Source organism: Podarcis raffonei, chromosome 12, assembly GCF_027172205.1.
Source record: "Podarcis raffonei isolate rPodRaf1 chromosome 12, rPodRaf1.pri, whole genome shotgun sequence".
Lineage (NCBI taxonomy): Eukaryota > Metazoa > Chordata > Lepidosauria > Squamata > Lacertidae > Podarcis > Podarcis raffonei.
Window position 1 is genome coordinate 22,846,919 of NC_070613.1, and position 13,945 is coordinate 22,860,863.

The 13,945-nt window shown below is 38.9% G+C and overlaps 1 protein-coding gene across 7 annotated transcripts in view; it reads right to left on the reverse strand.

The window, feature by feature from the left end:
* Nucleotides 1-13,945, reverse strand: part of MLLT10 (MLLT10 histone lysine methyltransferase DOT1L cofactor) — a 116,180-nt gene that overhangs the window by 44,733 nt on the left and 57,502 nt on the right. For 5 of the 7 annotated variants that reach the window (XM_053410420.1, XM_053410421.1, XM_053410422.1 and 2 more), the window contains one exon: nucleotides 7,819-7,914. The exons of the other annotated variants lie outside the window; for them this stretch is intronic. In XM_053410420.1, the coding sequence (XP_053266395.1) occupies nucleotides 7,819-7,914 (96 nt within the window). The remainder of the gene's footprint in view (nucleotides 1-7,818; nucleotides 7,915-13,945) is intronic. 7 annotated transcript variants of the gene reach the window in all.

The window sequence follows — 13,945 nt, forward strand, 5'->3', positions numbered from 1 at the left end:
AGCTGTCAGTTTTGCAAGCATCAGATTGCAGCAATTAGTAGAAGTGCACATACTGGCATCCCCTTACACTTAATCATGATACTTCTATTTATTAAATACAAAAAAATGTCAGCTATTTTTTCCAAACACTAGTTCCTGCTGAAATACATGCTTTTGCAACATGTAACAACAGGTTATTCTGTAAGTTAATCTTTATTGCCTCAGATTTGCAGATATAAACTTTTGTAAGATAGCTCTTTTCCTTTAGGTTGTTCAGACTATTGTAATTTGAAAGGCAATTTTTTAATTTTCTGTACAACGTATAAAAGAAAATACAATATGATGAAATACAATACATTTACACCAATATTTATACATATTCATTAACATATGTATGGTTTTTTCTGCAGTGCTGCTTGTCATTTGAAAATTAGTAACTAAATCTTAAATTAACTGGAGAAAATATTTTTGTAAGACACAAGCTTATTATTTGTAAGACAGAAGCTTATTATTCAAAAATCAAACCCCTTCAAACAAAAATTTATTTAGCACTCCATAAACAGGCAGTACCTTTTTCTTTTTTCCTATTTCCTTTATTGTACAATGTAAGTTGTGTTATACAAGCCTTTTATAACTGTATCCATTTTATTCACTCCTGATTTTTCTTATGACTTTATTATGAAACTCCTTGCGTTTAACTTACATGATTTTGTTGTTAATGTTTGTTTTTCTCTTCATGTGTACTGTCTGTCTTTGTTGTTCAATAAAAATTAATATAAAAAATTGTTTTTGCTTATCTCAAACATCATAGTGCTAACAGTGCAATCCTATGGAGGCCTATTCAGAAGTTTCCTAAGAGTTTCAAGAACTTAGTTCCAGATAAGAAGGTATAAGACTAATGGAGAGACAAGATGATTTTCTACTGGTAAAAATTTAGTAGTTATGAGCCAGGATCTGTAGAGCTCTATAGGTATAGGTAAAGGGACCCCTGACCATTAGGTCCAATCGTGGCCGTCTCTGGGGTTGCGGCGCTCATCTCACTTTACTGGCTGAGGGAGCCGGCGTACAGCTTCCGGGTCATGTGGCCAGCATGACTAAGCCGCTTCTGGCAAACCAGAACAGCGCATGGAAACACCCTTTACCTTCCCGCCGGAGCGGTACCTATTTATCTACTTGCACTTTGATGTGCTTTCGAACTGCTAGGTTGGCAGGAGCAGGGACCGAGCAATGGGAGCTCACCCCGTCATGGGGATTTGAACCACCGACCTTCTGATCGGCAAGTCCTAGGCTCTGTGGTTTAACCCACATGCCTAAAATACTTCCATATATGCACAAATGGATTGCATATTTTCCCTTCTACCTGCACCCCCTTGAACCATATCAACTACTGCTCAAGAAGGCTTCCCCAACCCTCAAGTACAATGTTTTTAAGGGACAGCAGGTGCTGCAGTGCAAATCAGGTCTTTTTCAAAGAAAAGAAAATGTGTGTTTGCATGAAACACAATTCACAGCCCTTTGAATTCTTGCCAAAGGTTTGTTTTTTTAAAACCAAAACAACATAATTCAGCCAACCATTAAAAACTTAGGTTTCATTCATTTTAATGGAAAAGATTTGAACATCTCCTTAATGCTCTCTAATTGAAGTTCAAAGTGCTTAAATGTGGCTAGATTGCACTCCGAATTCTGCAACAGAATTACTATGGGGTTTCAGGGTTGGGGTTTGTTTTTTGTAAAAGCCATTTTTGGAAATGCTTCAAATAATTTTTTCAAAATGGCAGACGTAAGCCAGTGAAACAAGTGCAGTATGGTTTCACTTCCTTAAGTGTCAACAAGCACTTTGTCCACTTAAAGTTGTTGTTTAAATTTGTATACCACCCGCCATCTGAAGATCCTAGTGCAGTTCACAACATTAAAATACAAAATGAGAATGCAAAATACATAATAAAACAAAAACAAACCAATAACCCCACTCCCACAAACACATTTAAAAAACCATAGAATGTTAATCAGCCAAACACCTGGTTGAAGAGAAACGTTTTTGCCTAGCGCCTAAAGACATGTAATGATGGCACCAGGTGAACCTCCCTGAGGAAAGCATTCCACAAATAATATAAACATATTTGACATATTGATTAAATTAAGATACTGCTTAAATATGAAGGCCAAATATATTCTAATTTACTTCACACAATCTGGAAAAACACCAAATGTGAATCTTTAATGAAGTTTTAAAAATATACCCCTGAGAAAAATATTGTGCAGTCCTAGTGAATCAGGTAGCAAGTGGCCATATACAATATAATAAAGACATAATAGAGAAAATTTATTTTTTCTAGTATTTCCACAGTGTTGCATGTTCATGTATGACAAATGAAAGAAAGCTTTATTCAGAAACTTGTACCATGTTGGAACTTATTTGAGGTCCTCATTTCCCTTTGGGAAATTAATAAAATTAAACCATGTAGAAGCCATGTTAAACTTAACACCTGATGATTAAACTTCATCAAAGTTACTGCATTTTACATTAAATATGAGTTTCTCCAGTTCCATGGGTGCAACACCCAGAGGAATTCCCACAGGGTATCGTCAGGCCTCCACCCATGATCTTGTGCTCTAACTGGGCAGAGATAGAGGCCTCCTATTTCTTTTAGCAGCCTTCTGTGCTGACACACTCTCCTTCTCAACCTAGAGTCAGTCTCATTTCTAAGGGAGATGCCAGAAGTCCCACCTTAGGGATTTCCATCATTCCTCTATCTGCTTTCAAATCTGGGACAGGCAAATGTGTTACAGGAAGAATGAAGTACATTCATAGCTTGCACAGTTCCAGTGGCAGCTGTTATTGCAAGTCTGGCCTCCCAAATGAGTACGGGTGGCAGTGGAACTACTGCCCCTACTTCTCCTTCCCCACCTCCTGCAACTGTCAGGACAAAAAATGGTGGTGCACATGTATACACAATCCATTTCCTGATCTTGGTCCCCTTTTATTTTTATTTCTAATGCTGTACCTCTGCAAACCTGAGTTCCCCTGTGTCTTCTGCTGCCTCTCGTGTGGGTGGGTGGGTGGGGTGCCATTTTGATTCTATATGTATCAGCATTCATCCCATAAAATAAAGGGAATGTTTTCCTTAAACCAAATGAAACCCAGCTGAATCCAAGAGCAAATTTAGAAGTGATAAAGACCAACAAAGCGTAATCAGTGTAATTCAAAAGGGTGACATTTTGTTATGTACTTTGGAAAAGCAATATAAACTTTCACCTAAAAGATTAGCTCTGGCCAGTTTTCTCAGGTGCTGTTTATACTTAACACACATTTTTCTACAAACATATTCAGTACTCCTAGAAGCTGTCAGCATGCGATAGCGGCTACACCCCAGGAACAGCTTTGACTGGTCGGTTAAACCAGGTGAGGGTAGCTTATGGGTTTCAAACCCTTGCTGAGTTACGGACTTCCCCTGCATGCAAAGACAGGCTCCGGCGGATTGAGCGGATGAGACCAATAGCAGGTCCAACAGTCAAGAAAGCGGTTTCTGCATGAGCTGTAGAGGGAAGTGAGGGGCAGTTGGGGCTTCTCAACCTGGGAGGGTAGCCCATCAAAAAGAAGGAAAATTCTGGTCCTAAACATCCGCTGCCTTGCAGAACATCTTTGGGAGAAGAAAAGGCTCAGGAGTAAACCCTACACCAATCCGAAGTAGAATCCCTAAGATGCTTCAATGGCACCTTGTACGCTTCCTTCCAGCAACTCCTACAGCCAAGCAGGTGCCAAACGTAGTCCAAAGGAAAGCAGAGCAATACATCAGCAAGGCTGAGAGGGGGGTATTGTCGTTTGGGCAGCTCAAGACCTCAATGCATACTGCTCAGGTTTGCGCCTTAGGGAGGTCACTTCTGTGATGCTAACGCAGCAAACATAACACGGGAGGCAGCAGTTCTGAGTTACCAACACAGCAGGTGCTGTGCTTCTCCAGCAGTTTGACTTTGCTCCTAGAGATGCACTCCATTGTCTCTCAAGACAGACGGATGCCAACAAGTATTTGAAGACGTTGTACACTATACATTGCTTAGAATCAGGGTAGCTGAACAAATGCATGTTCCTACACCAAACTTCCCATGCATAGGTCAGCAAATGATGCTTTTAGATGCCCTTGACATATGAGGTGAGGCTAATGGGAAACCAGAAGCCTTTTACAGCAAAGATGTCTCCTCAGACAGGCTCACCTGTGGCTATTTTGCTATTCTTTGGAGCCAGGAAAAAGTCTTTATGTTCTCCCAGACCTTTTAAAGACTGTTTTAATCTGCTGCATTTAATTGCTGACATTATTTTTATTGCATGTCTTACTCTAGTTTTATATTGCATTTTGTTTTTATTCTGAGTGTCTATCTTTTTTTAAATAAAAGTTGTGGACCATCTGACATCAAACAGGCAACCCATTGTTTATTCTAGCAGATTCAGTTGTGACTAAAGGTAAGCAGATTCAGTTGTGACTAAATATAAACCAACTTCTATTTTATAATAGGTTTAAAAAGCTAATAAATTGTGACAAAATTCCATGAAGCCTCAGAAGTGACAAATTAAAGCTTAGCATTCCAGAACAGGGGGCGGGATGGGGGGGGGCGCTTACTGACTGAAACCTAGCTGAAACTTAGAAAGTGCCTTTCTAATTACAACTCATCTTTCTCAGACACTTTCCTAGGACATTTTAAGAATCTGGCCATTTCATTAGATATTATTTCTCCTCATATGCCTTGAGAAATTAAATGGCTCTTTAGGGCAACCTGCTCTGCCTTGAGAAAGAAGACCACGAAGGAAGACCACAGGCTCTTATTTGGAGTATTCTACACCAGGATCTTCACTATTCCCAAATGAGGTACAGTGGACGCTCGGGTTGCGAACGTGATCCATGTGGGATGCACTTTCGCAACCAACAGCATTCGCAACCCACAGCAGCACGTTTGCGCACGCGCAGGTTGCGATTCAGCAATTCTGCGCATGCACAAAGCACAATTTAGCGCTTCTGTGCATGCGTGACCGTCGAAACCCAGAAGTAACCCATTCCAGAACTTCCGGGTTTCGGCTGTCCATAACCCGAAAAAACACAACCTGAAGCATCTGTAACCCAAGGTATGACTATATTGCATTTTCTCATCCATATTCCACCTTTTTCCGGAGAAAAAGCCAACAAGCAAATAATTGCAACATCTATAGTTATTTTATTTGATGCAACAGCTGGCCGGGGTGGAGGGTGGGATAAAGATGGGGACCTCAGCATGCCGAAAAGAGTGGCTGACCTTCTTGCCCAACAACTCCTCCACCTAAGGCTGTCATTGGTGTCAAGAACAGGCTCCCCATTGGGACAAGCATCAGCTTCAGGGACATCATTTTTGTCAGGACCATGATGGGGGAAGCATTAACTCCTCTCCCCGTGTGCCATGTTCCAATCCCAATTACTCCCATCCTAAACAGTTCTTTAAAATAAAGGAACAAGATTAATTCAATGAAAGCACACAACACGTAACTTGCCCAGCTTCAAGATGCAATTCCAGAACAGAACTTGTATCCCTGGTTAAAAGTCTCTACCAAACATGCTCGTAGTGGTTATAGTTCAGTATATTTTAATTCTTGCATTATGGAATGTGATCCAGTAGTTTGCCCTTCATACTATGCCAATAACTGCCACAGTGATGAGCTACCCCATAAGCACAAATATCTTTGCTTGATTCTATTTTTCTCTCTCTATGGTGTCAAATACCAAAAACTACTTCTGATTTTTTTAAAAAAAATTGCTGCTGCTGCTAATATACTATAGTATATTAAAAGAGAAACCATCAGCTGTATGTGGAACTAAAGAAAATAGTGCCATTTTATTAAACCATTACCAAGGTACTTGTAAAACAGTGGAGTGTTTGAGAGTCTCTGAATTGGCTATTATCTCTCCAGAAACATTTTTTAACCAATGGGTAGGGAGAAATGCAAAGAACACACAACTGTGTAAGTGCATTCACATTTGAATACTGGAATCCCATCTACATAAATTATAGAACTGTCATCCAGCAAGAGAGTCTAAAACTTAGGAATTTTCAGTTACAAAAGGAAGGTCAGTGTTGGAACTTGCTGCTTTGACATGAGGAATGCTAGGTCTTTCTTTCTAAAAGGACAAGGCCATGAAGAGAGAAAATACTGGTGATTAAGGTAGTCAGGTGACTGCATTACAGACTAGCATTACAGACTAGTTTGATGAACACTGATGAAAAAGTGGGGGAAATAGTACCCAATGTTTTAATCTATTTTCTCTACACCACTTGAGAGAGAAGTATCTGAATCGTCCCCTTGGGGATCATTAGGAAACACTCATATGGGTATAATTTCCAGTTATACTTCTGCTTATATTACAGATTTGTTCAAACAACATGGTGTTGGAAACAGAAAGCTAACTCCACAGCCATGAAATCTAGAAACGCATTTTGCAAACAGAAACATAAATTTAAGCCTACCACCTACATAAGAAAACTTCAAATGATAGGAGCTCCATATGACCTAAAGCACCAAAGGAAAAAAATCTCTTAATGTTCCTGTTATATGTAAGTCACATAACTTGCATAGAAACAAGATCCTCGGGTGAGAGATATGAACACATTTTGACATACAAAACAATGCCCAAAGGCCAAGATTTCTGCTGATTCTCTTGTAAAGATTTTATTTTTAAAAAAATCTGGAAGCAAAAAAAGATTTTAGATATCATCTTTGCATACAGACCACTAGGTTATGGAAACAGTACTGTACACTTCTTCAAGCAAAGAGGGGGTGGGTACGATAACCAAAATGATACTTAGCCCACTGGATAAAATGTCTGCCAAAGCGGAAGATGTGTTACGAAGTCACATAAGTAGACAAAGGACAGGAACTCTCCAGCATCAAAAATATAGCCCAGAAATGCGGTGATTTGAGTCCAATAATCTGTGAGTTGTATCCAGTGTTAGTCATATGTACAGTAGACCAATTCACATTGATTTCAGTGGGTCTACTCTTAGCAGAAATTAGTTGGAAAACTCCCAATGATTTTTGGGGTTGAGACCATACTTCCTACTCTACTTTCTTTCTTTTTGCTCTAGAACACCCATCTGGTTATTTTTTTTTGTGAGTTATTGCAGCCTGAGAATGTGGGCAGGAAGGTTGCAAGGGTGAAGCCAAAAACATGTTACCTTGCCCAACATGGTCTGTGAGATCTAGTCAGAGGGACTGACTGGGTGGGTTTCACAAGGCGGTTAATACCTGTGGAGACAGTGGTGTCTGCTGCCTCCTCCCTCGGACGGATTTACTGCCCAACACTTACTGTTTCTCTGATACTGCATAATTGAACCAGCTAACTGAACAAATTACTTGGAAATATTGTTTTATGTATTTTAACTGATTCAATTGTGGAGGTTTCAACAGACTATGCTGTACTATACATGTACTGTACTATATATATGGTACTCCAGGGTTTGTTAAACCAGAATTTCCTCTAACATCCAAACCATGATACTTACTGGAAAACTATAGTATAGATTACAAATGAGAATATGAAACTTTTAAAATAGTTGAGGTTATTCTACTATATTTATTTATGTAAGCAGCAGAGTACTTTAGCGGAACAGTAATATAGAATCAATGATATCTTAGAAAACCTGTACATTTCAAAAATCAAGTTTGTTATATTACAAATACCTAATAGGCACAGCTGTTTGATCATCAATAGGGGTTCTCTGTGATAAGCAATTTAGGAACAGCAGAATTCCTCACTCCATAAAACATACACCAAGAAAATAAATGTCATTCTAAAGAAGATGTAGGAAAAGCTCACTTACTTTCTCTGTAGTTACTGTTAGAGAAGGAACCAGAGACGGTGAGGATTCTGATTGCTTCTTGTGTTTTTGTTTATGTTTATCCTTTTCTTTATATTTCTAACAAAGCATAAAAGCAAAATAAAATGCAACATCAGGTTTATGCAAAATGATTTTTTTGTCATTTAAATTGCGTTAATATGAGCTGCTACTAAAAATTAATAAAGGGTTGTATCCAACAGAAGTCATCTCATTCACATAAAGACTTCTGCAATGGAACCTGACCTCCCTTCTCCTCTGTGTTCCCAGCACACACACACAGACACACCCAAGCAATTGCTCTGGAGAGTTGTGGGAAAAAGATATCTGGGCCAGGGGAGGAGAGGGCGGAAGTCCTTGCACCAACAAGACAACTCTGTCAGATACAGCCCTCAGTGTTTCTGATGTATAAGAAACTATTAATGTTTTATTCTAGTGTAATAAATGCAAAGTAGTATTGTTAAAAAAGAAGGTATAAAAAATTTAATGTCCATTTCTCCTAAAAACAGGGTTTTACATCACATCATAAAACAGATATCCATACATCTTTTGCTTGGCTTGCTAGCCATCTTTCATTTTTGGTTGCCACCATCCACCCAGCTCCAACTTCTCTAGCATGTTCAGAGCACTTGGGAGAGGGTCAATAGTTTATTCTACCTCCTGCAGGTCTTCAGAGAATGCAAGCAGCAGCATGGATATTACTTCTTCCCCAATGCTTGTAGTTAGGAAGTGGGGAAGTGGGATGTGTCTGTTTTCCTTCACTATGATTTTACAGAGGGAAACAAAACAAAACACGCTCTCCTTCTTCATATTTTCAGAGAATCCACTTGCCAGAGGGATGGTACTTGTCACTGGCAAAATGAGCATTTTGGCATAATCTGCCCTTATAAATTTTGCATTTATATACTTTTTGAGGAATTTTTCCTGGGAAGGCAATAAATTATATCATTCAATAAAATATCTGAAAAATATGGACATAGGAATGCAATCTTTTTTAAGGTTCTGGATGAAATCCTTCTAAAAAAAATTTGCTGTTGAAATGTACAAGTTTAATAATCAAAATATCATTCAACCAATAAGAGTGACCACAAAACTTCAGCAGCGATTGCAACCAAAATAAAAAAACCAACAATATATATGCACGTATAAACTATGTGTTCCAACAATTTTCATTTGCAATTTTAATCACTCCTGTGCCTCTTTACAAAGTCCCTAACTTTTGAGCCAATCTCTACTGCAGATGGTATGCAGCAGCCACATAGGAGTAATATAAATCCTGAGTTTTTCCACTTTTTCTTTCCCTCCCTTAGCAGAGCACAGCTTGTGCAAAAGAGCCAAGGAAGGAGGGGGTGTCAGTCATGTTTTCCCACCTGGGCAAGAGTGAGTGAGTGAGAAGTGGGTGAAGAAGGCATCACAGGGAGTATGATAGCTCTTCCATCCTCAGCTCTTCTTGTCTGGAGGTCAGGGGCACCAAGTAGAAGGTGAAGCAGCAGCCCCAAGCAAGAGAGGAGAAGATAACCCTGTCTCTGTTGTTCCAGCAGCAACCAAACCACTCTGTCCCTTTATATCATTGCAAATGGTTCTTCCTTCCTCGGAAGCAGTTCAATGAGCCACAAGAGGGGTGCCAGCACCATTAGCTACAGAAAACACCCTCACTTGCTACTCTGCACTCTGTCGCCCTACCAGATAGCCATCACCAGGAAACAGTGTAATAGTGGATGTATTGGAGGAGATAGAGATGGGTAGCTTTATTTAGAGGAAAGGCAGAGAGAGAATAATCTCAATTGGGCAATCTTGTTTTGATATATGAATGCCCCTTTCCCCCCAAAAAACAGGTAAATGAGCATAGTATCTGACAAAATTAATGCTAGTTGCAGAATGAAATCTAAATATTTATGCATATGCTCTCCCATTTTTTTTGTATTTATTTTTTCTGTTGCTGTAAAAACTTTTTAAAAATCATAATCTTCCTTAGAAATATGCTTTTTAAAAAATGTACTTTTCTGTTTTGATATTTATTACATTTGCATGTTTAATATTATTTACATACCATAGGTATACTCTCAGGTAAATTCATACAGCATTGCAGCCTTAATTAACATTTCTTAAAACTGGGTTGCCGTCTTAAAAAATACTTTTAAAAACTACTAATATTAATCACCAATCCAGAGAGAATCAGCAAGCAGCACTTTCTTAAGCATAGTTAAGAGACCAGAACAAGTTTTCATAGAGTATATATTTTGTTGCTGCAGCCAAACAATTTGCTTCCAATTTCTTAACGATTGTTATAAAGGATTGCCAGCATGATCTGCAGAAAGGCTAAGAGCATCTGTTGCTGTGCTACACTGTAATAAAACATTGCAAATTATCATCAGTTATTTTTAAACAAATAGACTGCAGTGGTGCTATCTTATACACATTTACTCTGGAGTTGAACTCCATGATACTTAATTCTGAGTAGACATGTATAGGATTGTACTGTTATACTGTTTGAAATCATTATTTTATTTAAAACTGAGGGAAAGCTTTACTTCCCCTTCTCTCTCCAAAAAACACACTGCCACCTACCATTTGGACAGTAAAAAGTCATAGTAACTAATTAAAAATAAAGGTATTCATTCTGCAAGCTCAGAGGAGTAAGATGTGATATATCTTTACTACATGCAGAAGAGTTGTGCCAACTGTGGAAACATTTATTGATAGAAATCAGTATCTGAACCAAATCATGAACTGGATGCACTTTAATATAACCAGAAGAACTAGCTATGAAAGTAGGTAGTGCAGTGGGCAATGGTAATTCTATAAAAGATCTATATTCAAAATAATATTTGGCAGATTGGCTTTCTTTCTGCTGAGAAAATAGTACATAAAGTACTACTAGAAAATGGCACAAATGTCTAGCTGAATGCTGAGGTACAAAGTATATAATGGACTGTAAACCTGCTTTCCTGATAAGGACAATGAAAACAATAAACAAATCAACATCAAGGGAATAATGCATGTTATAATATAAACACAATAACCCAAGATTACAACTACCCAATCTTGAAAACCTGAACATTACACAAGAATATGTTTTAAACATGGATGAATGAATTTTCACATTTATTTGCAAATTCAGCAATAACATTTGTAAAGACAGGAAAACAACTTGGCATGGTCTATATGACTCATTTATTTTATTTAAAAGTGAAGTAAATATTCCCAATGCTGTATGCATTTGGCTGGCATGATATATTCCCATAGCTTATTCACCTCAAATTTAGAGAGGTGGAGAAGTGCCTTAGATTGGCTTCCTGCAAAATTACAGATCAAAAGTAAATACTTTCAAAAAAGCTCAAAGCAAAAGAAATGAAAAGTAAACTAGAGGACAGGCACAAGAGGGAGACACATTGAGCTGCTTCATGTTTAATCACATCTTGGCAGTACATGAATGAGCTCTGTACTCAGATACTCTTGCTTCTTTGTTTGATCAAACCATAGTTTGCCATTACATCCAAACTGGCAAACTAGGACTACAATCCTAAGTGAAGTGGAATACACAATGGAGGATGGATGGAGAGGGGAAGTGGATGGGCACAGGCTTCTTCCCATAGCTCCAAAGCATGGGAAGAACTCATATGGGTATAATTTCCAGCTGTTGGTGTTACATGTGAACCAAACCATATATGGAAGACAGAAGGCAATCCGTTAATATTAACAGATTTGTTTTGCTCAGTCAACATATAAATGATAAACTAAGATATCAATATCAGCTTCTGTGCTCAAGAATTCAAATTCCATCAGCATTAATTTAAGAAACACTAGTGGGAGAAATCTATTCATCTGCTCAAAACAATTTATGATTGTCCATATTATGTATAAACCACTATCTCAACAGATCCTACCAATTTCAGCAATTCATATAGAAACTGTATTTGAAGATGCTGAGCACTCTTTCGGAACTAAAGAGAAAAGGCTATTAGAGGCTTCTACTGACACTTTAGAATTAAAGAATGCCAGTTTTTAAGCTGGAAAAGAATTAGTGCAGGTAAACACAATCTATATGTGAGAGTGCCAAACATTTGCAATTGCAATAATATACGACAAAAAGAATAATTATGTTAACGCTTTCCATATACTCTGTTACACAAACCTTAAGTATCAGAAGATAAATTCCATCCCCAAAGTAACTAGAGAATCACATTTCCACAATCCTAATTGAAAGGAGATTTCAGTCTCCAGTATTATTCTTAAATATATATAGAACAGTAACTCTAAATATGGCAGTTGTAGATGTTCAGGGCTGAGATATAGTGACTATTCCAAGGTCACCATATAAGCTTCACAGTTGAATGTGGGTTTACACTTGGGTCTCCTCCGTGCCGGCTCAGCAGCACTCTAAGCACTACAGCACCCTGTCATGCAAACCTGGCTACACTTGATTTCAAAAAGTGTAGACACAGACACACAGTAATCACTTCCCATATCTTGAAGCTACTCCATGATAAAAAAAGTTATGTGCTAATTATCCAGCATACAGTTATACAAGTTCATAGGAGAAATTGAAAGAGGATTTTCTTTCTCTCAAATACAGAGAATTGTTGCAGGCAGTGCTATTTTCCTAGAAAAAGAGGTGCCAGAACTCACCATAAATGCCTCCCTTGTTCTCTTATAATGGCAGTAGAGCTGGTGAGTTCCAGTTGAAAAAAAGCCCTGGTTGCAGGTTTGGTTCAGACATTATTCTGATTATTATCAAACCATGTTTCAGTGATTAGAACACATCCTAGCTTTGTGTGCTCCTCATTACCACTTCTCACTGCCCATGCATATTTCCCCTCCCTTTGTGGCAATTGAACCAGGAGAATTTCAAGGCTAAAGAAGCAATCAAAGGAGACCTATAATTTATGAGTTTCTCTAGCTTTCTCTACCCAACATCTTATATCATGATGTTGTAACTGGTATACAGTTACTACTGACAACCACTGGTTTTCAAACTAAACTATGGAAACTAGGCGTATATCCCGGTTTAATTTAGCATCGTTTTATTGCTTGAGAGCAAACTTTTGTTAGCAGTAGCTGTGGTTATGCTGGTTCAGATATCCCGATGAATCACAGTCATTGCTAAACAGCAAAAGGCAGTGAAAGAAGTAAATGAGTCCAAAGGGGAACAGGGAGTGGGGCGTGCAAGCCTGCAGAGCATTCCTAACCGCCAAAGCACAATTTGGTAAATACAGTAACAGGATATCTGAATGCCGCAGTCTAGGCAAATGTTGCAAACTGTGATTTGCGGAGCCAAAACACTTAACTGTGTTGCTACATCCAATGTAACAACCAAGTTACATAATAGCCAGTAGTAGTAGAAATAATAAATAATGGTTTTCTAGACATATATTCCAGAGGACTGGCTATGTTACTCGGTTGTAGCAAAAGCAATTTCTGCCAGTACGCTTTTTTGTAGTACTGTATACTTTCTGTGACTAGACTTCATCATGTGCAGATTATATTGCAGTGATGTAACCTCAAAGTTAAGGGACGCGGGTGGCACTGTGGTCTAAACCACTGAGCATTGGGCTTGCTTATCAAAAGGTTGGCGGTTCAAATCCCCGCAATGGGGTGAGCTCCTGTTGCTCAGTTCCAGCTCCTGCTCCTGCCAACCTAGCAGTTCGAAAGCACGCCAAAAAGTGCAAGCATATTAATAGGTACCGCTCCGGCGGGAAGGTAAATGGCGTTTCCGTGCGCTGCTCTGGTTTCACCAGAAGCGGCTTAGTAATGCTGGCCACATGACCCGGAAAAACTGTCTGCGAAAGCGGACAAACATCGGCTCCCTCGACCTGTAAAGCGAGGTGAGCACCGCAACCTGAGAGTCGTTCGTGACTGGACTTAACTGTCAGGGGTCCCTTTACCTTTACCTTTAACCTCAAAGTTGTGGAAACAACTGAAGCCACCGCAGGATTTCAATTGTTGTTGTTTAGTCGTTTAGTCATGTCTGACTCTTCGTGACCCCATGGACCAAAGAACGCTAGGCACTCCTGTCTTCCACTGCCTCCCACAGTTTGGTCAAACTCATGCTGGTAGCTTCGAGAACACTGTCCAACCACTGCCTTGCCATGGCGAAGGGGCTTGAATAACT